Source organism: Nyctibius grandis, chromosome 19, assembly GCF_013368605.1.
Source record: "Nyctibius grandis isolate bNycGra1 chromosome 19, bNycGra1.pri, whole genome shotgun sequence".
Taxonomy (NCBI): domain Eukaryota; kingdom Metazoa; phylum Chordata; class Aves; order Nyctibiiformes; family Nyctibiidae; genus Nyctibius; species Nyctibius grandis.
The window spans coordinates 8,588,431-8,614,956 of NC_090676.1; the positions used below are offsets into that span (position 1 = coordinate 8,588,431).

Consider the following 26,526-nt stretch of genomic DNA (forward strand, 5'->3'; position numbering starts at 1 on the left):
AAATTGAACACTAGAACTGGTTGGTAAATTTCCTGGGTGATTTTTCAAGATATTTTTGGAGATCTAAATTTGCTTTCTTCAAATTTCTGCCCTATTCTCTGCTGCTCTGCAGCAGAAAGTTGTGCTCCTGCCCCGGCTGATCTTCCCTAACCAAATAAAACGTCTGTGCAACTGTCATGTGAAACAGATTATATCAGGGATGGTGTGGCCCACAGCTCCTTTCCAGGCCAGTGCTGACTAATCCCGTAGTCACCAAGATCACACGTCAGCTGGGGTGGTAATTGAGGTTGGATGCCCAGCTTGTCCCCTCCTTCCCTTCTCCCCCCTCACCTCCCTGCTGTACCTGGATCTCTTTAAACTTCCTCCAGCTCACCTCAAATCCCAACATCCACTCTCATGGAGCCAACGTCCGTTCTCAGCTTCTCATGGGAACCTTGTTGGCGGGACTAACCACTTTACCCTAGCATTCGGCAAGCAGGTTTGGAGCTAACTCTAGTCTCTTTTAAATGGTTTCTGCACTTGTCATAACAAATGCAGGGCCAGAAATGGGGTTTTTGAAATGGGAACAGGTGCAGAGCAAGGCTCGCACCACAGAGGGTTGGGTGGAGGTCTGGGCACACCGAGCTCTGTCCCTGCGAGTGCCATGGCTTGGCCTGGACAGATGTGCAGAGGCTGCTAATAATTGTCCTGGAAAACCTCCTCAGAGAGATGCTTTAGATAGGAAAAGAGATGCAGGCACTCGTGGGGAAGAGATCCAGGCACTGGTCTCGCTCTGTGAAACACCCAACGGCAGCAGCCCTTCTGCAGTGTGTCTCACAACAGCAATTTTCAGAAGAAAGGCAGCACTTCTCTAAAAAGCACCTTCTTTCTAGCGATTTCATTTCTTTTTTCCAGAACTAGTCAGCTGAGGAAGGAGACAGCATAACTTACAAATTGCTTAGTAAGAACATCAACATTTTTGAGCAGAAAAAAAATTTCTGATGCAATAGAATCCAGATTCCTCTACATTCACGTGTGGAACAATATAGATACTGGGAGGGTAACAGAAGGATCCCAGAACAGTGAAAAGGTGGAGGCAGGAATCTCATCCTCACTCTTCATTTCTGTCATGAATTAAATTCTGCTCTCCAATTTCCCTTTTGTACTGTAGAAGCCACAACTTTCCAGCTCCAGGCTCAAACCTACAATAAAGCATTACAGAGGCATTTTCTTCCTGGAAATTGTCATCTTTTCCAGGATTTCTTGCAAGCTCTCCAGTTCATGTGCTCCAGGTCTACAGCAGCTGTCCCTGGAAGGACACCAGCTTTGGGGAGATGCTATTAGTTTAATGGTGACAGCTCAAACACTCAAGTGTTTGTAAGGAGGTCTGTGGACAGAGGATCATACTCTAGAAAAAGGCTCTCTGTCATTTCTGATGCTTCTTGCTGCAGACATGTTTCATGTATTATTTGCCGTGCAGTAGCTCTTAGATCAGTAAGATCAGAGCTGCATCACACTAAACCCTGTGTGAACACAGCTGCTCACCCATAGACCTGCAGTCTTAAAACAACACAGAGGGGCAGAAGAGGGGCAAAGAGGAAAGAAGTTAATGCCAGAAGTTGACAGTTGTCGGTAGTATGTTGGAGGTGAGCTAAAGAGGAGAATGTGAGGGGTTCCAGGACAGAGCGGTATCCATGCATGTGGGCAGGCTGGGAGAGAGCACAGGGGTGGTGTGGGAAGGTCTTGGGGGAGTAGGAGGGGACCTTGCCTGAACGACTGACTTAAGTGGGGCAATGTTGCAATAAAGGCTGCAAAATGGAGAAGTAAAATTGAAATTTATTTCTGAGCGTGTTGTGCGCTGTTTTTTTTCTTCCTAGCCCCAGGTCCCTCTTTATACAGCCGCACACCTTACGCCAGCAACAGCTCCTAAGCTGTACCTGGCAGAGGCCAGATTTCAGTCTATTGCTTTCCACTTGCCCTTCGCCGCCGTAAAAAACAGCACTTATGAAATGTCAGACAGGGACAATGTCCCAACTCGGAGAGAGGTTGGCTCTCCTTCCGTCTCCCCCCCAGCTCTTAGACCAAGCGCGAGACTGTGCCTCATTTTAGCATAAAAACCGATTGCCACATGCTTTCCTCTCTTCTGAAACCGCAGCTGCGATACTCTGCCTTGCAGTCCCCTGTGGCAGGGAGCTCCCCAGGCGGTTGCAGGCCATGTCTCCTGGCCTCCTTCTGTTCTTTTGTTACAGACCAGAATCCTCCCCCTCCCTAAGCACTCCCTCACCCCTTGTTCCCATGTGACATGGTGATGCTCGGGTGTTTGTTGGTCTTCTGCTGATTTTTCTGCTCACCTCTGACCCAGCATGCTTGGCCTTTGCAGTGCTGGGTTGCTCAATCCCCGCTTTATCTACGTGTTGCTCTTTGCCCTACCGAGGGCTGCAGAGACGACACCTGGAGATTGGCACCACTGCCTCAAGCCGGTGGGACGACATGAGCGAAATACCTTCCCCTACCAGACAGAAAATTTTCCAGAGCAAATTGGAGGTCAGAGCACCCACTCTGTGGCCCTGCGAAAGAAAAAAAGCAAGGGAGGGAGAGTCAGAGTGCGCAGAAACGCCCGCGGAGGGGAACAGTGACAAAGCAGCAGCTACAGTCCGCAGTCCTGTGCTGCAAAGTCCGTGCTGAAGCTATTTGGCTGGCAAGACGTGGGCTGTCTTTCTGAGTAGGGACAGTAAGAGGTGACTTTGTATTTTATAAGTAGCCTGTTTCCTTGTATTCCGAAAAAAATGGCAGAGAAGTTGCTGTCCACTAACTTTCCGGAAGTTCTCCATAGTTGTCTGCCATTTCCTGGGTAATTGTAGCCTCCTGCTTTGAGGAATTTGTTACACATCACGTATTAATGCATTTTTCTAGTGTATCCAACTTTTGAAAGATCCATCAAGGGAATAGGAATCCTATCCTTCCAGGATACCCGGCCAAGTGTCAGAAGTTCCCAGTAACAGAACTTGGTAATTCATTTAGGAAATTTCTAAATGAGGAGAACTGTTCAGAGGTCCTGAGGCTGCAGGCCAGTGAGCTGGAACTCCGTGGTGTGTATTGCCAGGGGCAATATAAACCAAGGGAGGGTGACAGGAGAGTGGGCTTAAGTGACAAATGAAAAGATTTCTCTTCATTAAAAGCATTGAAGGTCTGTGCCCTAGACTGTATAAATACTTTTTTTTCATCTGCTCTCATCTTCTGTCGAGCACCACAGGGAAAGTGGGGCTGCCAGGGAATCAGTTAGGACATGTTGGTTGTGAGTACTGGCATCGAAGAACAGCCCCTGGGCTGGTCTGTGTCATCTGGCAGCTGGCCTCGGTGGACCGGGTACCAGGTGGGGATAGCCACAGCGTACCGTCCTCCGCATACCTCGCTTCTTGGTCCCTGTCATCTCCCTATCTTTGCATTTATGGCTTTGGACGGGAGCCGTAGGAGCGGCTATTCCAGCTCTCCCACCCACTGACACTTTCCCATGCCAGACAGTCCAGCAAGAGAGCTGCAGCCAGTTTCTGCTCCCTTCGTGCCTTGTGGCTCAGGAAGAGCCGGGGGTTGCACAAGCGAGGGCAGCGGGGAGAGCAGTGAGTGTGAGCGGGGCTCCGCGCTGAGCCAGTCTTGGGGGGGGGCAGCTCCCAGGTGTAAGGGGGAAGCGTATAGAAAACTAGAGGTGATCTGGCTGGTGTGAATTTGCGGGGTGAAACAGTAGCCAGGGCTGTGCCGGCTCAAATCGTTGCCATCATTTCAGGCGAGGAGGGAGGGCCGGCCTCCCTCTGTCCCCGCTGCCCTTGACACACGCTGAGGCTGCAGCCGCTCATGGCAGGCGGCCGGTGAAGGACCAGATGATGCGTTTCATGAGGAACGTACAAAACCTCGTTTGCGCTATGTCACAGCTCATCGGCAAGCAGGCTGTGCGGCAGGGAGCGGGGAAGGTTTTCCCGGGGGTGCCGCTGCCCCGGGGGTGGCTGCGGCGGGGGCCGCTCGCCAGGGCGGGGCTGACGCGCAGCACGGCGGTGTCGGAGCGGCACCAGGCTTTACACCCGCCGGGACCTGAGGGACCCCCGCGGCCGGGACCCCGCGGCCGGGACCCCGCGGCTGGGACCTCGCAGGTGGGACCCCCATGGCTAGGACCCCCGCAGCCGGGACCCCGCGGCCGGGAGCCCCGCAGCTGCCCGCCCCGCCCCGGGCACCGCCTCGCCGGGGCAGCGCCGCCGTCACCGGGCTTGGAGCGCCACCTAGCGGCGCGCGGCGGGGCCGGGGCGGGCCCGGGCGCTGGCGGGAGCGCGCCCCCGCAGCCGCGTCGCCGGGTACCGAGGGACAGCGGGGACCGTTCACAGGAGAGCGGGGAGCTGAACCCAGGCAGCACGGCGGGCGCTGGGCTGTCTGCTGCCCCTCAGTAAAGGGCTGCAGCTCTTTCCAAGTCCGCCTCAGGGCGATAGGGCCTGTCATACCCAGTCTGCTCCCCACCTTCTCCAAATAGCATCGAGATTTTCCTGCAGAATTACTCTTAACACAGGCTTCTGTTCAGAGCCTCGTCAGCCTTGTCCCACCTGTACCGATACCAGGTCACTAGTAGGTTGCCTGATACATCACTTCACTTTTAAGGTGGTGTTTCTAGAAGGTATCACGCTCACATGGTGCTGAGCCCTCATGGCTCGCCCTTCTTTGGGCTGCGGTGGTGCTATGGCTGTACCAGCCCTTGGAGTTTCACCGGAATCTATGAACAAACTTACGGGTTCTCCCTCCTCCCCCAGACAATGACAGAGAGAAAAAGGAACATTCTTCAGACGTGTCCTGAGCGTTGGTTTGTCTCTAGGAAAGGACCAAACCCTCTCCTCGGTGGTCGTCTGCCTTGTCACGTTGAGGTAAGATTAGAAGGGGCTTCAAAGCACCTTTTTCCTTTTGCGAGGTTTGTCTTTAGGCAGCTACGCTGACGTTGTTACAGAAAGATGCAGCTTTATTCCAGCCGATACCAAGGCGAAACTAATAACCATTTTCAAAGAGAATTTGCTAACCCATCCAAAGCCAAACCTCGCTAGCAACTTGCTGCTTTTTCATCATGCTGACAGCCCTTTTGCTTTCGCCAAACAAGATGACTGACAGATGTTGAAGGTATCTTGGGAAACACTCCCAAGAACCGTACCTCAATTAAAACTGTTTATATCTTTCCTCTAACTTACACATTCATAATGGAGACATACGGTCACATACCTCAAAACCAATTTAAAGGTGCCATATCCTGCTGAATTCACATTAATTTGTTTACATTTACACCACTTCTGTACTAACCTTAGCAAGGTCACCGTGACCCTAAGGGGGTCTTAGCAAACCCCTTAGCACCAGAGCAGCCTGACCTCACAAATGTCTAATGAAAACAGCGGCATCCCTCGATGCCAGAATGTTCCCATCCCTCAGTCTAAACACAGCCCAGTCCGACAAATTGAGGCACCCCAAGTTAGTGCCTTTTAATTGTCTTTTCTTTAAGAACCGCCAATTTGAGCATGTGATTCCAGCTAATTATTGATTAACTTGCGATCCTCCAAACAGCAGGGCAGACTCGGGGAGGCACACAGCGCGCTTTTTAGCCTGCTTCAGACAGGTGGGGATTTCAGAGCACCGCGAAGTGACAGCGCAGAGCAGCCCTCGACTGTTGGCTCGGTCAGGTTTTGGGAGGTTCTGGAGTGATTTGGTGCAACTGGCGTTTCCCTTCGAGTGCTCCGGAGAGGGAGCCGGCAGGGCAGCCCCCGCGCCACATCCTGCGGGCACAGGTGACCCCTCTGGTGGGTGCGATGTGCTGGGCCGTGGCCATCAGGGTGGCTGCAGCCGCAGGGCCCGGCCGACACCGGCCTGGGGTTGTGCCTTACTGTCCTTCTGGCCGCCCTGCCAAGGCGCAGAGAAGCGTCGTGGTCACCAGGGCGCATCGCTTTCAAACCTTTGGGTTAAGCAGACAGCTGGTTTAGTGTTTCACCCTCTGTAAATGGCTCAGTTTTTAGTGTTTAAGTGAAATCTATTTAATTACTTGAAACACTTCTTATTTTAGTGCTATTTTATTTGCTTTTCAAATAAATCTCATATAAATCTCAAATAAATCTCTCAAATAAATCAAATAATTTCAAAGAAATTATTTTTTTATAGACATGATGTAGTACCTGGGTATTTCTGGGATGTTTTTTTCTGTCTTTTTTTTCCGTGCTGGAATGTGCGTGTTTGGAGCAGGGAGCCCGCGGTGAGGGGCGGTAACCACGGCTGCGGAGGAGCACGGGCTGGATTACCGCACTGGGGGACCCGAAAGGGTTTAATTGGCACGATAACGGCCTTGCCGTGTCACGGTAACCGCAGGGCTTCCAGGAGCCTCCTGAGCGCCGTGCGGCTGCCGGGTGCCCCCAGCTCCCGGGGAGCTCCGGGGGACCGGGGAGCACCGGGCGGCAGCGCCGCCACCAGGGGGCGCGCGAGGCACCGGGCGGAGCGGGCAGCGCCGGGGGCACCGCCGGGACCGCCCCCCCCGCCCGCGGCACCGGCCCGGCCCCGGGCACCGCCAGCGCCGCCGCCCGGCCCCGCCGCCAGATGCGCCGCCGACCTGCCGCCACGCCATTGGCTGCGCCGCGCCGGGCGGCGCTGCCCATTGGCCCGGCGACAGCGCGGCGGCGCCGGCGATAGGCGGGAGGCAGTGCTGGGGCGTGGCCAGCCGCGCCCGCCCGCCCGCCCGCCCGCCCACCCCACCGCAGCGCCGCGGCGCGGCCCCATTTCCCGATGCTGCCGCGGGCCGCAGCGCTGGCGCCGGGCGCCTCGCCGGGGCCTGGGCGCCGCTCGCCGCCGCCCGCCGGCCTCGAGGAGGAGGAGGAGGAGGAGCCGCCGCGGGGCCGGGCCATGGCGAGCGGCGCCGCCGCCGAGAGCGTCCCGCGCCGGGCGGAGGCGGCGGGGCCGCAGGCGGAGGCCGCGGAGGAGCCCGAGGGCGGCAGCCGGCGGTGGGGCGCACAGCACGCCGGGGCCCGCGAACTGGCCGAGCTCTACTCCCCAGGTGAGGGCGGCGGCGGGCTGCGCCCCGCGGGGCCGGGCGGGCGGCGGTGACTCCCCTCGGGGGGCTGGCGCCGGCTTCCCGCAGGGGCCGGTACCTCCGGGGCGGCGGCTCCTCTCAGGCCCGGCTGCCCCCCCCCAACAGCCGCTCTGGGGCAGCGCGGCTTCTCCCGGCGCGGCTGCAGGGAGCCCCGAGGAGCGGGGGGCCGGGCTGGGCCCTGTCGGGGCTGGGCCTTGCTGGGCGCCGGGTGGGGCGGCCTGGGCCGGGGCTGTCGGTGGGGGATGCCGCATGCCGGCGGCCCCACGTCCATGTGCGGGCCCCCCTCAGCTCGGCGTGGGCGGAGGTGGTGAGTGGGGCCACTTACAGCAGGTCTGAGAACCGGGCTGCGGCTTGGGCGGCTCGCTGCGTGGCTGGTACCGCCGAGGGCCCTTTTGTTGGCTCCCGGTGTCTCGGAGGCGGTTTGTCAAACCGATGGCTTCCCCTCCTGGTCTGCGGTGGGGGAGACGCTCTTCCGTGCAGCCATGGAGCGGTGCTGGGTTCAGCCCTCCTTTGCGTTTGACGCTCATTTATAAACTGAGACTTGATGAACACACTTAGCACTGTGCTTTTAAAGCAGACTTTTTTAAAGCAGACTTTTGAGAGGTTAAGATAGCGCTATTGTGGAGAGGTCAGATTGTGAAAAGGTGCCAGTATGGAGCTGGAGTTGGTGTCTCAACTGCAGACCCACGGTCTAGCTGCTGGGGCGGAGGTTTTCAAACAAGAACCTGTCCAGAATGCTCTTCCCTTTAAAAATAAACAAAAACTTAACCTTTCCATCCAAACGTACAAATTTGGTTGCTAAGGAAGGTAACAACAGAAGTTTTATCATCAGAATGTTTATTCAGTGAGCTACTCTGAGATACCCAGTCCTGGCACCTCAGAAAGGGGTGGAGGGATGTTTGAATTTCTGTTTTGGTCTTGTCTTCCTGAAGCTTGCTATTTGTCAGAGCTCAATAAAGTGACAGCAACTATTCGATTATGCTATGGAAATAACTGCACACTCCTGATAAAATATGTCGTTGGTTCTTAGCCGACAGCATGGGCAGTGCTAGGTGTTCTTGTCATTCCCAGTGAGTTCATTTGCAGGTGAAGGATTAGGAAAGAGAAGACACATTTTCAGCATCTTGAAGTTTCTAGCAGGTCAGTTGAACAGCTTAGCTTGTACCTTCAAGGCATTACTGGAAAAGCAGGCGTTCTTACTTGCACAGAGCCAAGTAATGATAAGAAAACAAATCCATTAATTAGTTTTTCAGTTTTCTAGACTGCTCAGGGCAAGTCTGCCCATTTCAGCTTGTATTGGTTACCTCTTCCTTGCCTTGAGAGAAGGTGGTATGTGACGTCTTTCAGCTCGTCTAGATATGCAGTTCTGATCCAGGCAGTGACTGATTACAGAAAAGCAGTCACTAACTTTACTATTGCACTGTGCTCTTGCTCATAAGGAAAAGGTTTTCCTCCCCAGACTTGCTACCCTTATCTTTAGCTGTAGACGGAAGTTCCTGGGAAGTCTGTGCAGTAGTATATGTATAGTGATATGTATCAGCAGTGAGCTGTGATAATATTAGATGTGCAATTTTTTTTCTGGCATTATGTAAATAACTTATATAAACAACATCAGAATATGTGTTTTGGTGGAAGCACGTGATGTTGAACTTCTGAATTCTTAAGAATGGGGACTACATGTAATTGTGCAGAGTGAATATGACTCTAGTATTTCCACAGTTTCTTTAAGCATATACTTTGTGGCTTTGGCACCTTATTCCTTTATGCGGGACATACTTTTAAATTTGTGTGCTCATTAAACACAAGTTATTGGTGCTGACTCTGCTCCTTCAACTGATTCGCCTTCCCAGCCTGTGCAGAGCTGGGGCTGCGTTTCTGGACTCTGCTATCTCCAGGCAGGTTGTCCTGGGATCCCTGTGTTCAGAGTACGGTGGTGTTGGCATAGACTGAACTCATGGGACTGGCTAGTGAGGAGTCTAGTGTTTCCCTGCAGTCAGCTAATTGTTCTGTGAGGAGCTACCCACTTAGCTCTTCTAATCAGGGTGTGGTTTTCTTATGCAGGAAGTGAGTGTTAATTAACTCTTACTTTCATTACTCCAGGGATCTCTTTATAGAATCTCCCACATTGCAACCTGATGCTGTCTTGAAATATGCTTGTTCTTGTGTGTTAATTTAATTTTACGATTATTTTCTCTGCTACTGCAGAGGATGTTAACTTATATACTCATGGCCTTTCTAGAATACAACTCTGAACTATAGAAGTCTTTGTTCGCACTTCCTTAAAATACTGCATCGTAGGCACATTGGCGATAACACTGATCCTCCTTTGAATGCTCCTAGTTTCCTTTTCATTGCATGGTATAGTTGAGAAGAAGGACTTGATTTAGCATTTAGGAGGAGAAATTTGATCAGGCAGTAGGTCAACACAGAGGAGTAGAAGGAAAGAAGCTCCTGTCATGAACACGTGCCAGACATGTGCGTACACCCCTGCTCCCGTGAGAGGGTGTGCACCTCACATGTAGTCCTTACTGATCGTTCCCCTGCACGTTGCTTTGCCTCAGACTCTAGTGGTCCAAGTGTATAAGGCTGCGAGAGGGGGTGAGGAATGGGCTGCAGGGTTAACTGCTCTGGGAAGCCCGGGGCAAGAGACAGCTGTGCTGACTGGCCCCCAAAAACAGGCAAAGACTGACCTGTCTGCTCCTGAACACGTTAAGAGCTAACTACAGCCAGGGCCCTTCTGGGCCAAGGTGGCAGCTTGGATCTCCTTGGATTTAGGCATTAAAGGTCTGTTTCTGACGCCTTAATCCATACAGGTCTTCCCTTGCTCTCAGCATCAGTGCCCTGTGAGGATCTAGCAGTGATTGACAGGCAGAACCTTTCTGCTGCTCATCTGAATCATCAAAGTGTCACCATACTCTGATGTGTCTGTTCTCTTTTTGTAGGCAATATATGAGGTTTTTGTAGAGGTACGAAGTAGCACAGCAAGGCACAAGAGAGAATTTGTGGCAGTTCTTTGTCTTTGCTTATTCTGTCTCTTGGCATCTCGGAATGGCTGAGAGGTCGTAGCCTTCTGCCAGGGAGCAGGAAGGCAAAGGCGAGACTACAGGAGTTAAGTAAGCAAGCTCAAGAAGTACACTTGCAGTGTTAGTTCTAGGGCCCCCAAAATACAGGATGATGCTTTTTCCTGTTAGTACCACAGCTTTATTTACAAGCTCTGAGATTTTAAATATTACGGATGATAAGGTGATTTAACTACAGGGTATCTGAGGCCAGAAATTTGTTCCCAGATTCAGCCATGCCAGCAACACTGAATATTGAATGAAATGCAAATTTGAAAAAAGATGTGATGCGGGGGAATGTTATGCCAGCATCCGCAGGGGGAAGGAAACCAGGACAATGTGAGATGATGTCTGACTTGTCCCTGTTACTTGGGCAAGGGCAGAGGGAAGGGGTTCGTAGTGGCTCGGTGAAGAGGAACGTCATTTAACAAAATATGCACACCTTCCATGGATAAGTAAGTTTCTGTTACAGTTCCCTGTCAGACAAATGGAGTGAGTCATCCAGGCGGTAGAATAGCCTATCTGTGTTATTTCAGACTTCAGAATGTCCTCTTGGATAAAAGTAAAACATGCTTTTTTCTTTTTTTTTTTTCCAACAGGAAAGAGACTACAAGAATGGATCTCTGTCATCTTGTGCTTCTCTCTGATCTGTTTCAATTTTTACAATCTTCTCTTCTACTTGCGACTGGAACACACACCCTCTGTTATTGTTGGGATATGTAAGTAGGAACTGTTCACTGCCATGAACAAGGCAAGACTGTTGTAATGCTGGAAACAAGTGTGTGATCTTTTAGGCTTGACTTACTGTTGGAAAGGGAGAGGGATGTTTGTGTGCAGTTGTGGTGCCTCTGAAACTGAGACCATCTGCAAAAATTGTCACTGCTTTCTGTCTTTGATTTCAGTGGCTTCTCAGTGTCCCAAAGGTGAAGTTTTTAATGTAGCTATTTAAGTTTGGTGTTCTTATGTAGTCATTGCAAGTGTGAGGACTATTGAGAGGGAAGATAGCTGTCAAGACTGTCAGAGTTGGAAACAAAATACATTGATCAACAAAAATATTTACAGGAACTTTTCAGAAAGCAAAAGCCCAGAGAAATCTTATAAAAGATGTTTCAGGCATCAAACTGGCTTGATTTCTGGGGACTGGTAACTAAAACCTTAGATGTGTAGAGATATTGAAGTTGGCTGGATCTTGGCAGTACAGAGCTAGCTGGTCTAGATGCAGTGTGAGTTGGTCATCTCACCTTTTCAGTGAAGGAGAGGAAGAACTAGTAAAGGATTGTGGTTCGATGCTGTACAGGTTTACTGATAGAATCTGGAGTTGCATGGAATTAGTGAAAGGAAAAACTTGTCTCGGAGTAAGCTGTGTGTGAAAAGGGACTCCACAACATTAATTACCTCATTCAAATCCTAAACCTGTGCGCAAATTGAATGTTGCTTAACACTTGGAGCAAAAATTATCAGTGTTTACATGAGCTTTGTGTTACTAGGATAGTATTGAAGTGCTGTTGCACAGAACCTTTCTTGAGAACAGGCAGAAGCGAGGGCAGTGGAGCAGGGTGAGCTGAAGCAGGTGGTGATCTGTGGCTGACTCAGTCTGTTGGCATTATCTGGGCAGCAAGCATTACTGGTAGCTGTATGGTCACGTATGTAGGGGAGGGGATGGGGGAACAGGAAAGAGGATTAAATTTAGAAATGGGAAGAGTCACCTCTGCAGTGCATGCCTTTCATAGTTTTCTGGTAGACTTCTAATATGGGATGGGGGAGGGAAGAGGATAGTAACTAAGCATTTCACCAGTCTTCTGCTGTACTTGCGATGCATATTGAATGCAATATTAACTCCTTGTGTTGGGTGTGTATAATGTTTACGTATTTTCATATGAATTGCCTTGTTAACTGAAAGAACATATGGTGTCATTCATTAGGACACCATATAAGCTAGCTACAGGTGTCCAGCTTCTGTGCTTTATAATAAAAGTAACTTTTCTATAAACTATGTGAGTTGTACGTTTTTTGGAGGGTGGTACTTGTTTGTAATCACTGTTACATATTGCTAATGATTTAAAGAAAACAAACAGCCAGCAGATTCAAACAGTGATATATGATAGATGCTACGAATTTCTGTCGAAGCTGAGAAGTGGTACTTCCTGAAGCCTGTTTAAAGGTTATTGGCTTTGTGCTGGGGGTAAGAGGGAGCAGTGTCCTCCCTCTGAATCATTCCAGCTCACTTGCCTAACGTAGTTGTGGCTACTCCCAGCTGATGAGGTGGAGGGGCTGGGAGGAATGGAGAAGAACATGGCATGAGAACTGCTCCATAATGATGAGGACAGATATAGACAAGAGAATCGGTAACGATGGTTAACTTGTGGTGCAATCAGTTTGCAACCGGCTTTCATCTCAAAGTTAATATTGATAAAAGCTTGAGTTCTCTGATATCCTGGTTACCAGTTTAACTGATAAAGCAGCCAATTCACTGATAGTATTATTTAAGCAGTAGTGAATGATTAAAGTAGCAGAATCTGGATTCTGTGTAAATAAAGTAGTGTGGAAATAACTGATAGTGTGTACAAAAATGAGTGCAATAAAATAATAAGTGCTGCATGCTATCTTGTTTTGCTGTCTTCCTTCAATACGTTATTTCTCCAGGTGAAGTGTGAATGATGCATGTAATTCCCAGTGGTGATTAGGTTTTATTAAGTTCTGTGAAACTCATCTCCGTAAATCCTGATTCCCAAATACCACAGGCAATACAGGTAAGATAGAGAATATTGAGTCACAGACATTGTCAGATGTGTTCCCATTGAAAGCTTTCCTGAAGCTTAGATTAGGATATTGACCTTTGAGCTGAGATCACAAAATAAATGTTCTGCTAATAAATCCATAGCTCTAGATCAAGCTCACATCAGGTCTTCGGAAATCTGAAAGCGATCAGTGATCCCATGGGCTGGATCTGATCTGCACAGACCTGTTCATTAAGATGCGTCATTGGACCCCATGTATACTCTTATGTAAATACATATTTTCTTTTAAGAAATACAGAGTAGTTTGAACCTTCAGCATCATTTCACCTAGCCTAAAGCCTATATCTATAATTAAAGGCTGTGTTATATATTCTTTTTTCATGCTTTTAAAGGCATATGTAATTGTAACATGGGTAATACTGTAAATATCTTAATCTAGAAATTCTTTGGGCAAAAAAGATCTGATCCTCCTCTTACTGGCAGTCTGAAAGCACATACTTCCTTGTGTGAGTGAGCAGGCAGGCTGGTAAGAACTGAACTCACGTGGCACGCTGTGCTGAACTCACGTCACTTGCTGTGCTGAATCACCTACGGGTCCTCGCGCTGCGGAGCGAGGGAAGGCAGGCGGGAACTTTATGGCGTTGGTTTAGAATAGCTTTTGAACTGTGTTTTCTGCAGACTAAAGCTGATCTTCCTGGAAAGAAAGAGGAACCTGTGTGAGTCTCTTGTCTTCCAGGCTGGTTTAGCAGAGACATGAAACAATTGCCTTCTCCTCACTGTCAAAAAAAAAAAAAAAAAAGTCAGCAGGGGCTGGATTTTTGTTGTTTCTGTGTTAAATCCAGTCATGCCTTGTTCTGAATGTCTTCAGCTGCTGAGGAGCTGTGAACATTTTCCTTTTCATGCAAGCTGACAACTATGACAACTATGTAGACTTGAATTTGGTGTTTTATTTGCATGCACACACGCACACGGTTAACTCAGGGTAGGGTTGGTTAGGAAGGCTGGCAGTGATGGAGGTTTAATATCCCCATTTTTTCAGCTGCAGCGGGACACCATCCAGCAGTACGGCAGAACCAGAGCAGCCTCTGCCACTGTAACAGCAGCTCAGTAGTGCTGGGGATGAGCCTGGCATAGCTGTTACTTGTGTGATCAGCAGAAAAGCCTCACCAAAACATGTAAGATTAGGCCTGAAAGCTCTTACACCTTCAGGTGAGTTTGTGGTATCCAGCATATTATTCAATATACATGAGTTGTGTGTGTATATATATATATATATATATATATATAGCTGGTATATTAATAGCATCTAGATAAAACGTTTGGCAAGTTACACCATGTGTTCTGGTTTTTATTTTCCCTTGTCCCCATGCCTTTGTATAGGGTTTTAAAGCCTTTTTTCCAAATTGGCTGACTTGTTTCTGACATTTGACTTTTATCTGCAGCCATATTTGTTCTTAATAGATACTGCTTATTGCAGTCTTAAAAATAAGTTTGTTTCTATTCCTAAGAACTGCCCCACATAGGGCTGATATCTTTAGAAACATCTTGTGACACAACACAAGATAATACAATTAATCATTACTGACTTGAGAGATGGGGAACTAATTTTTTTAAACATGTTTGAGGTACGCTTTTCATTATTGCAGATGTTGTGGGTTAGCCAGAGAGATCATGCAGAAAGAAATCTCTTAGTTCACTTTCAAAATAGAAACTTGTTCTGATTGAGTTTCTGTTCCAAGCTTGAGTAGCTCTGCAGAGCTGCACTTGGTTAGCTGCATTGCAGAGCCAAGTGATGAGCGTGTAATACGTGTTAAAGCTCTGGCACACACTGGAGTAAAAGCACTTCGGGGACCATGAACGCTTTCTGAAATGGACTGCTGCGGGTGTGGATCAGCCGCTTCAAAGTCCTGCCGCCTTACAGCGAGAGACAGATCTGTAATGGTGTCACTTCACTTTGAATGTACTTTGTACATTAAAATGAGTTTCCACTTGAAATTTTGATTTAAAAGGTCCTTGAAATTACACCAAGGATACCTCAGTTAACAATGGAAAATTATTCTTTACTTCACTGTTGGTCCAAATAAGGTAAATCTTTGTCACGTGCTGTCTCACCCCACCTGAAGTAACTATCAGTTACTTCATAGCTGTAGGTAACTGTGTTTTCCATCCTAAACTGTATCATCTCTTAAAGATGGAAACTCCACAAGTTGTGATTAAATAGGCAAAACTTTGATTCTATGTTTTGTTGCACTTTGTATTGCACAAATAAAGTTGCATTGCACTAACAGTGTTTGTATTGTATCTTCTTCTGTTGCGCCATTTTGTAGTAGTTGTGTGTGTTAACTTAGGACCTTTCTGGTGCCGAAGGATCCTGGAGGCCGTTGGTCTTGAACGTGGAATTACAGAGTATTGTTGCGGGTTTGCGTCCAGGCAGATGATGTTGACACCAGTTATCCGTTCTTCATGTAACGTGGATGAGGGGATGGACTTCCCAAGCGTGCTGCAGCTGTCCTCGGGCAGGATGGATGCAGGCTGTACCCTGATGGGGAGGGGTGACCCTCCTTGCCCGAGGCCACCTACCCTGGTAGTGGAGGGAAGCTGGTGACACGGCCCGTCTGTGCATTCCCGCTTGCGTGCTCTTTATGTCAGCGGCGACGACTGGGACAAAGACAGCTCTGTGTGCTTGCTGAGTTGTCAGGGGCTCTCTTAAAGTTGCAGGGGACTTTGGCTCGAGGGTTTAAGAAGCAGAGGTCTCAGTGGCCCTTATTCACTCAGAATAGTGCCTCTTGCACTTCAAAACACCAACACATGCTGGAGTGTTGCCCTAATGAAGGAGTGGGTTATCGTGAATGGTGACAGAGTGATCTGCTTGGGTGAGAGAGTGAAGACCTTGAGCAAAACCTTATGGCTGCTGACGTCCTGCGCCAGGCAAATGTTCAGGTATTGGGTCTCCTCTGGGTGCCAACCTGCACGCAGAAAACTGCCCGGCGCTCCCGAGAGCTGAGCTCAGCCTGCTTGTTTCCTGGGAGCGTTTAAATGGATGAAATGGGAGGGTTGTTTTGATTAGACTAATGAGAGTACTGGATTTTTTTTTTTTTAGTAAAGGAAAGTTTGCTCTTGGTTTTCGTTTAGTATCCATTGTTCTCTATTCTATTAATCATTTTCTTCTGGGATGGCTCAATTGCTTTTTCTGATAGTGCATTTTCAGGGAAAAGAAGTACGCACAATGGTACTTTTTGTTTAAGAACCTGAGGCCTAGGTAAAGTTGTCAGGATTTTGTCATTTAAATGTGACTTTGCAAGCTCTCCATCAGCTCGTGGAATAGAAGTAGCTTGCTTTGTGCTGAGAGACTAAGATTAAAGATGTGAAAATAAAATTTGGCAGCTCCTATCGTTAAGTTTATCGAGTAGTGGCTCTTAGTCAAGCCGTGGTTTAGGATCTGCTGTTCAGCTCCAGGGGACACAGACGGCACCCTGATTCCTTGGGGATCTCCCTTTGCTGGGAGCTTCTGGCAGTGTCGCAAGCTGCGATTTGTGCCCCGAGGCTGGCGTTCAGGTCTGGTTAGAGGCGAGGAGTGCCCGCTCTGCGGTGGCGTGGCTGGCAGGCAGGGGATTACACCGGCTTACTGGTAGTGGGGAGTAACAAGTGCATGGGGAGGGAGGTGTCCGCTATATGGTAGCGTGCCAATCTTGCAAAATAAGCTTGTGTGACTTAGGATAGACTTTTCCTGTCTCTGCAGTGCGTGTATTATAGACACGGCTTATTTGAAAACCCAGTTATAATGTAATAGAACTACTGTATATAATAACAATACATATAATATCCAGACCCTTCTTTTATTTCATAGTTCAGCTGTGTTCTCTGCTTACTTGCACTGTTAGGTCCAGTTATCGCTGAATGTTTCTCAGCTTTAAATAGTCAAAATTATTAACTCTTCTTTTTTGCTTTTAAGCTGCTACACTTTATACTTGTTGAAATCTTCAGGGATTATTTTCTTAGCTCTATAACATGCCATAGTACCAAACCCCTGCCTTTTCTGACTGAAAGTCACTAAATGTGGAATGCAGATGACTAAGGCATATTTTTGTAAGTAACAAACAACTGTTACTTTAGCATACTGATTTTTAGAAAACAAAAATTTTTCTGTTGTGGAATTAGCCGCTCCCCTGACTCTTTAGTGCTGTAATATTCAAGTAGTTCATGTAGTCACTGATTAAAAATTACTGTACTTTTCAATGATGTTACACAATAGCATCGAGTCATTCAATAACATCTTGTGCTGTTTTTTCCCCTCTCCAGAGACTCTAACTGAAATTTTACAGTAAATATGAAACTTTATATACTATACTGTAAGGCTTCTGGGGTACAATTTGAGAATGATATCTCTGCAAAGCCGGGCTTACACTTGGCGCTGTAACATTTCAATGAAGTACAACTTTTTGTTGCAAACATGCAAAATAGTTTTATCTCTTGGACACCTCCTACCCTAAATGTCCCGTTCTGTTTGGCTTCCTTCCACTGGCGCCTGGGAGCAGCCAGGCTGCAGGCAGTGGTACGTGACTTGCTCTCAAGAGAAGCCCTTCGTTAAGGTTGCAAGTTGTCATCTCTCAATTTGGTACTTAAGCAAGGAAGAGGAGGAGTGAGGGCTTTTCTGAGACACAAACCTCTATGTATTATCTGGTTCCTGAACCAGAACACAAGTGGGAGCAAAGCCATCTTGTGTTTGGGCCAGTTGCCCTTCCAGCTCTGTGACCCAGCGCTGGGCGGGTGACTTGGCTGTCCGAGTGCCAGCCGTCAGCTGTGGCGTGTCCCCTGACTCAGCCGAGAGGCACTTGCTCCCTTGAGGTGTCCTGTGGGTACCCCTGTGCCAGGGATCCCCGTGCGGCTAGACGAGAGCAGCCGTTCCAGCGTCAGTCGTGTTCGCTTACTTTAAAACATCTGCTGCTGGTTGAAGTTTGTTTGTACACCTTTGGTCTCCCCAATGGCTAGGCCTTTTTCTTTTCTCCTGATTCAGCAGTCTACTCCCAAAACAAAGAAATCCTAGTATTTTGAGCAAGTTCTGCAGCTCACTTAACTGCAATGCCTTCTTCCCCTCCTCCTGTGCCTTCTGAGTACTCGCTGCCTCTTCAGATATGAGCCATAGAGCGGCTGATCCTCCATCCACCGCTCAGCAGGCTCCAGAAAAACTAATCTGTATAGAGTGATATTTCTCAAATGCTTTACTGACCTTTCTTCCACTGAGTGTGTGAATCCACTCTTAGTTCATGTTCAGGGCTGTCAATCTTATCTTGCCCTCCCAACCATGATGACAGAGGTTAGATCTTATACTGCCTTAGAGAGGTAGCTCAACACCTGTGCCTTGATTTTCCCATTTTAACTAAAGGCAGCGCTGGGTACATGAGAACACTGGGTTCAGTTCATTGCTGTCTGATGTGCCTGCTGAGTCTGGAGACAGGATGCAAACGAAGTGTCACGATGCCGGTCACGTATAACCTTTGGTACGGTTTTTGCTCTTTTATTACAACTTGTCATACACAACTGCTGAAGAGCGAGCACGCCCTTCTGCAATACGGCTGAAATATCATTTCTGGTAGTTAGGTCTTTTTCCGGTTGCCTCAGTATAATGCACTGCTTCAGGCATCCTTCACTCTTTCCTCTTAGCTTTCTATCAGCTGACATCAAAGTAACAGGCGAAATACCTATTGAAGTGTCAGCGTTTTGCCTCTATTTTTGTTGTTCTTCCTGCTGTTATTTCAGGCTCTGATACTGCAGTGTGCTGGAGGCGGTGCGGGTTAATAGGGTGATTACCTCAGCAAGAATGGTATTTTAGTTGTTGCAAAGTGAAGTGTTGTTTGGATATCTTCCCCCTGAATCAAGGCTGTTTGCTCTTTCAGCTGCTAGGTGCAGATCTAAAAGCTATTGTTCCACCCTGTCTCACTGTAGCTTACACGTGTGGTCTGAAACAAACAAGTGTACAGAATTTACTGCTTATAAAAAATAAGCTATCTTCAGTACAATAAGGTACATAAAGGATGAAGTGTCTCCTGCTGTATTTAAGAGTTTGGGCCAACTAGATAATGGATTCAGCAGTGGGGATTGATTTATAATATGAAAAGAAAGCCTTTTGGCGTAGTAGGTGCCACATTAATCCTGATTTTATTTCTTCTTCCTTTTTGAAAATAAAAGGCGAGAAGAAGGACTGCAGAGGTGAGGGATCAGCTAAGCAAAAGGTCACCGCAAGGAGGGGTATATCTGAAATATGCTGTGCCTCGTGCACTGTAGGTAACCGCTGTGCCCTGAAGATGAAAAGCATTTGATCAATAGCAACAGAACAACCTCCTCCTCTTTCGTCTTCTAAAAATTACTTGCTCTTTAGCAATCCTGTTAGTGTTACAAGAACTTTATTAAACTGGATTCTAAAGGCAGCTGACCTAAGCGTCCTGGCTGGAGCAGGAAAATCGGGCAAAGTCCAGATCGTGACCAGGGTAAATAAGTTATGTGATTTATAGGGAAAGATGCACACTCGTTGTCTTGTTTCCTGGCATATCTCAGATTGCTTTTTAAGTTTCTGTGAGAGAGGGAGGAGTAACAAGATGCCTTGGAGTCGAAGCAAGATGAACCAGTATACCAACAAATTTAACTTTTGGGTTGAATTACAAGTGAGTTGGAATGGTCTTGCCTAACATCTTAGCAGGGAGAGGGGAACATGCCCATCACAGAAAGCCTCAATACCATAAATGAGAAGCTGTGCTGAAAGTCTTCAGACACATAAAGAAACAAATGAGGAGAAAGCTTGACAGATGTCTGAGGCAGGCAGAGCAAAAAAGAAATTTCCTGCATCACCTCTGGTTTTGCAACTCCCTGCTGTTTCTGGTGCAAAGACTGTGTTACAATGGGCAACTTCTGTAAACAACCCGATTTCTGTAAATACCAGTGAGGAAAACTAAAGCACGATGTTCCAGCCACTCTGACCTGGCCCTGTGACTGCTGCTTTGGTTTGTGTGGACTCACAGGCTTCTCTGACAACTGCCAGACCTGCCAATAGTAAGTGACTGTGTCTTATGCTCTGAGGAGCAAATGAGAGTAGGGAATTGCTAACTGAGCTGCTTTGAAACATATGTTTTGAACACATAATCTTCGTATTTCTGTTGCTGTGACTCATTTAACAATAGATTGCAAGATCAGTATATAGTGCTTTAATTGGCATTAACTTTGTATGTGATTTTGAGGGATTTGGACTGAGATCAGACTCTATCAATTCCCAGGTGTATCATATTTTCAGAGGGCGCGGTAGCTGTTTTGAAATCTGGGTCATGCTTCTGCCGAATTCTTTAACCAGACCTACAGGTGAGAGGTGTGTGCTTCTTTCCCCTTCCAGAGCCTGAATGCTGGCCCCACAGAGAATCACCAAGTGTGCTTGGATACGTATTCACTGGGTGGTTGACCTCAGAAAAAACAAATAGATCTTTGATATTTTTACTAACCTGAAGGGACGGCACTGCGGTGAAAAAGGATCCCAATTCTTAGGCTAGATCATTCCTCAGCAAATCTAGACTCCATCCAGACGTGATTAATCTCTCTTGAAACCTGCTTGGAGCAAGATGTGCGTGTTTGAACTGGTACCTCTTGGTGTTCTTTGAAGGGCAGGGACTGACTGTCCTAAATCAGAGGTCCCAAGGCAGTGTCTGGCTCTTTGCTGTGTTGTGATAGCCGTATTGCTATGCTGTATGCCACACTCCACCAGCCTCTCCGTTAAAAACAAGGGAACTTCTGTGGCAATCTTCTCTGAATTTTCACCCTCAAAAGCATGAAGAGCGTGGCAGTAGAGCCCATGCAGGAGGGCATCTCAGACTGTGTTGGAGACTTCATTACTAAAGGGATTGGGAACCTGGGAGCAGGATGACTTCTGCAGGTGAAGAGTGATGGGCGTCTGTTAAACACCATCTGACAGATCTATGACTAACTGGAAAATATACAACTGTTCTGATCAAATAACATTACTTACGTCCTTACTTTTAAATGTCAGGATTACCCAGAACCCTGAATAGATAGATTATCCAGAACATGAAGGCATAAATAGGACTTTACATGCAAGAACTGAAAATCATCTTTACTTGACCGCAGTTTCAGTTATTGTGGTTGGCAGCTAGAATAGGCTTGACACACTTGTTGCAACAACGTCCATTTAATGGTATGCAAATATCACAAGTGTACAGTGTCCCTTACAGAGAATCATTAGCAAGGTTTCTGGGGCCTTGCCTATAGCTTTGCAGATGCCATAATCTTAGAATCGTTTGATGTTCCAGTCTCGTTTTGTAAATAGTATTGCTGTACCCAGGAGTGGCTTCTTAGTGCTTGTCTGTAGTCATTGGAGTTCAGTGCTGCTTCTTTACAGACATAAGGGACCAAGGGAGAAGAGGAAGCGTCTGCAGATAGTATTATGTGTTGGGAAGGCTTTAATAGCTATCTCATAGCCAAGTAATTTCTTAAACACTACTGAAGAAGAGGGCAGGTGGATCTGAGTGACTCAGTTCTAACTTACTAGTGTTTTCCATACCAGCAATAGTAAAGATTTGTCAAGCTCTACTGTAGAAGATGGGTTAAACACAAAATCTATAGATTTAATGAAGATTGTAACCATCCAAATGGTGTCTTGTTAACCTAGTTGCCTGACCTTGTGTTCGTTCAGATGGGGTAGATCTCATGTAGTTATAAATATCTAAGGTAGATAAACAAGTAGACTAGTAAAACAAATATAAAATGTGAATACGTCACTAAAAATGCTGTTGTATTTCTAACTGTCTCTCTCCTCATTTAAGTTGCAGGAGTTATTACAGCTGACTTTCTATCAGGATTATTTCACTGGGGAGCAGATACCTGGGGATCTGTGGAGCTACCCATAGTCGGAAAGGTTTGAGATTCTTATCATTAAGCTTGAAAAAGTTACAAAATACTTTCCTGAAACACTTCCAGTATTCCCAGCTGTGTTGGACAGTGTATATAAGCTGTACCTTTCTTGAAGTCTTGCCGATGTAACCAGGTCCCCCACCCCCAGAACCCTCCTCCACTAAATGGCACGGTATATTGTTGGTGAAGTGCCGTGTTTACGCTTGGCCTAGGTGACATGTGCAAGGTGACACTGTTCCATTTTATCACCTTGGTTAAGGTTTGCACACAGTTTTGCAATACCAGCGTTCACAGACCTTCTCAAGGTACTGTGGGAACGGCCTGTGACACCACACATGTAGAAACCTGGCTGGACTTGTGTAGATCTTCCAGAAGGCCAATAAACACAGATGTGGAGAATTGTTCCTGTAGCTAAACTCTCTAAAAGCTGTCTTGTAAAACATGAAGACACTGCAGTAAGAAATCTTTCCAGTTCTCTGTGCTACTGGCCCTTATTATAAATGTAGTCGTATTAGAATGCTGATGGCTGAAAAGATTTAGATTTGAGGTGTGTTATACATCAGGAGCTACAAATGCCAGATGCTTAGTGGAAGGTGCACTGACTTCTATAATAAGCAGTAATCTGTTTTTTAAAATAAACTCCATAGCTACCATTAATTACTTCTCACAGTGCAATATTAGAAGGATCTCTATTAAAAAAAAAAAAAAAAAGTATATGGGATATTCCTTCTAATTATCTAGGAATATAAGAACCAGAACAGCAGAATTAAGGCTGCTGGTTTTAGGCTTATTGTTGTTTGCCTTCAATAGACTTAGTAGTCCTTGAATCCCTGTATCTGTGGACCATAGTTAAAAAAAAAAAAAAAAAAAGGGGGCGGGGGGGAAAAAAAGGCAGCACTGCAGGAGACTAAATAAATGAGTTCAGACAGATCAGGACACCTTTGCACAGGCTGTACGTGATGTATGTGCTAAAGGCAAATGCTTGTTTTACTGTCGCAGTCCTACTTATCACATTTACTCTGTCTCCTCTGGAATTATGTATTCAGGTGCAATTTCTTCTAGAGGAGACTTTTGTATTGTCTATTTGACTTATATTGGTTTTTCTATGTAATTTAACTTGCGTTTAGTCCATTAACGCAATCATCTATAGCCCATACAAAATGTTAGGCTGAATTTTCATTTTTTCAGTGTTTTCTTGTACTATGCTGCTTAGCAAGTGCCTTATATTATCTGAAGTGTCATCACAAAAGTTTGAACCTGCTTACATGCTTTGTACTGTAGAACTCTTAAACTCAGTCATCAGATTTGAATGCATGTGGGGTTTTGGGGTTTTTTTGTATTTTTCTTTCCAAGATCATTATTGAGCCATGGTGTCATGTTTGTGAACTTGTTTTTTCAGGCTTTCATCAGACCCTTTAGAGAACATCATATTGACCCCACAGCGATTACCAGACATGATTTTATAGAGACCAATGGAGACAACTGCTTTATGACACTAGTCCCATTGGCAAACATGGCATACAAATTCATTTCTTTTTCCCCAGGTAAGCTGTTATTTCTGACTTAGGTGGATTTAGTGTTTTTGTTGATATTTAAATGAACATTTTTCTGTGTGAGGCTAGGAGAAATCAATGAAAGGCAGATGACAAATAACAGCTGTTGGAAGCATGATGCTCCCGGGAGGAGGGAGGGAAACTTTATTTTCTTGAAGGGGAGGCAAAGTTTTTGTTCAACCTGACAGAGAATCTATGGCTGAAGAGTCTTGTAAGGAAGCATTAGAAGTTACATGAAATAGTTTGTTTATAAGAGGTATATAGGGAAATTCATTGTTGTAAAGTATATAAAAATGCTTCATCTGTGTGTAGAAGTACTTTATTTGCAAGCTAGAAGTGTAAGAATTAAAGGCTTAATTTTATAGATGGTAGACTCAGAGTTTAACTTCCTGTTTATGGTGAGTTGACAGATGTTGGCACTTACCAGCCTGTCTTGTGACACTCTGGAATTGCTTGTGTCTCACCGGTTCTCGTGACACTTCTGCCAAAGCAGCTTCATTGAGGCTTTTGTTGGTTCCTGCAGCACCAGGCAGCTCTGTCTGGGCAAGACATCATTTTCCTAGTAGAAATTTACCTTTTCATAAATAGTATTTAAAGATACAAATCTTGTTTTACAGAGGCATTATATGAAACGTGTCCTTGGGAGTGTTATGTCTTTGCCCTTATCATCTTCATAACCATGACGAACCAGATTCACAAGTGGTCTCACACGTACTTTGGTCTTCCACGCTGGGTCATATTTCTACAGGACTGGCATGTTATCCTGCCACGGAAGCATCACAGGATCCATCATGTGTCTCCACACGAAACATACTTCTGCATTACAACTGGTACTGCCATCTGGCTCATACTGGGAGCTCTCTTTAGTAGTCTAGTGCAATTCACCTGGCAAGATGTGATTTAGTGACAGCCTATTAAATACCTAGAAAATGACACGGTGAAGTTAACTGTGCTCTTAAGCTGCACAAGCTCTCAGGAAAATTATAATTGTTTTTGTTGCATTAAAAATGTGGGGGGAAGATTCATGATTGGCTAAAAGGTCACTTTCAGCCTGACAGGGTAGTCAGTGGTACTGAGATGTGATTGCATCTCATGCTACTAATGGATTTTGTTCATTAGAGTCTTACAGCTGCTGTTCCTTTAAAAGAGCATATAATTTACAAGTGCAGCTTACCTTGAATGCTCATTTCTAAAGCAAGGCTTCTGCATTTTCAGCATTCATTATTCTGATTTGGGGCAGAGGAGTGGGCAGGCTTGCAGAAGACCGGCTTTAGGTTCCTCTTATATCTATGTTAAATGTTATGCCCACTGTACAGGCAAGTATATTCAGTCACCAGCGTTGCACAGTCCTGAAGAAGTTATCAAGTTAATCAAACAGCTAGAAACAAACCACTCGGGTTCTTCATTCTGTCATTGGCTTTGCCAAACAATTTATGTTGGTTTTGAAATCTCCGCCAAGAAACAAATGTAGTTCTCTTGACCAGAATGTCATGTAAAAGGCACGGTACAATTAAGAACCCTGACTTGACAGATGATGGCAAAAATCTTTTGTTTGGTTGCTTATATTTCAATATTAAATCTAAGGTGCTACTAATACAAATGTCTTGCTTTTAACGCAAATCATTCAACTTAATGGTCCCTTTTCTGATAGCTTTGCAATGGCCATAGAGTAGTCCACCTCTGAACTCCCCTGACATTTACCTTGTGTTTAATTTAAAGAATGTTGTTGAATAAACACTGCAAGACATTGAACTTTGGATGCTGTGACAAACTAATCCTTTTTTTCCTTTGCAATCACTTAGGTTGGCTGAACTATCCATTAGAGAAGATAAGATTCTGGAGGTGTTTGGAGAACATTATCCAAGGAGTTACTGGGGAGAAGCCAAGAGCAGATGACATGAAATGGGCTCAGAAAATCAAATAACTTTTGCCAGCCTTCTGCAATCCTTAACTTGTTGCCAACGTTTTTTTTTTAAAAAAAAAAAAAAAGCCATCAGCCAAATTCAAGACCTGCAAAGAAATAACAGACTCTAAAGCACAAACTAAGAAGTGCTAACACAGACTGTAATTAAAAGAACTAATTCTTAAAAATGATACTTGAAATGAAGATGATTACTCTTACTGAGCACCTTTTCGTTTAGCCATGTCTGCTTACATCTTAGAAAATACTTCATCACCGTATCTCATAAGGCTATCAGGCAAGCCAGAAGGCAGGACAGTCACTCCATTGGTACATGGTGGCATAGTAAACATGTGTTGTATCAACATTATTTAATACTTCAGAAATAGCTTGTTGCCTAAGACCTATAGGGGGAATGGTGACAACAGTTTGTCACTTCATGTTTGAGTCCAAATACGCCGCATGAAAACAGAGTGTCAGAGTAATGGAAGCCTATAAAATCATCACTGTTCAATGCACTTAGTGATCGATAAACTTACAGCTCTATCTTTGCTATCATGTTAAATCTAATTGATGTAATGTGGAACAGACTTCGAGAATCCCACTCCACCAGTGGGCCACGAATCCTCAAGTGTCTTCAGTTTCCCTTAAAATGAAATTGTTCTACTCTCTACGTGGAATTGAGCAACTGTTTCTGCATAAGCCTTCAACTTAACAAGCCTCTGGGGAGAGGGAGGGCACCCAGTACAACACACGCTCGTGTTTGTTCATGTGGAGTGCTCACTGATGAGTCTTCTATTAAGTGTTTCCTACCCTGACAATAAATGTTAAAAATAGTTCTAGCATTGAGCACATTGCAAGTAGCTGTATTCAAGAGCTCAAGATATCAAACTTGTAATGTTAGAAGGGAAATGTCAATGACTGGTGTTTTGTTCTTTTTTTTTTTTTTTTTTTTTTAAGGTGCTTGCTTGTTTCTGTAAATAATATAAAGCCTTAATCTCTTCTGGTGTAATGGAATAATATTTTAATGTGATGTTTGAATGTATATAATATATTTATAACAAAGCAGTTGGATAATACTAATCATGTTTGTTAAGTCTTGTTGCTGTTCTTCATTCATGCATTGTCAGCACTTAGTCCAGGAACTTGATCACTGGTTGCAAAATGCTTGATGCTATTCCAGCCACCTGAAACACCTTGCAACCTGTTAAGTCTTGTTTAGATTGAAGTGATCAGTTGGTTTTCAGCTTTGTAGGAGCTTGACACTGTTACACCAGACTTCAAGACCTTCCAAGAAGTGCAG

General features: G+C 46.0%; 1 protein-coding gene across 1 annotated transcript; it reads left to right on the top strand.

Annotated features, from left to right (window-relative positions):
• Positions 1-6,762: 6,762 nt before the first annotated feature.
• On the top strand, positions 6,763-26,059 carry PEDS1 (plasmanylethanolamine desaturase 1). Its single transcript, XM_068416024.1, has 6 exons — positions 6,763-7,030; positions 10,725-10,844; positions 21,683-21,774; positions 23,170-23,314; positions 23,941-24,153; positions 25,126-26,059. Exons 1-6 carry the CDS (start codon positions 6,763-6,765, stop codon positions 25,245-25,247), a joined length of 960 nt encoding a protein of 319 aa, XP_068272125.1. The 3' UTR covers positions 25,248-26,059.
• Positions 26,060-26,526: the final 467 nt, after the last annotated feature.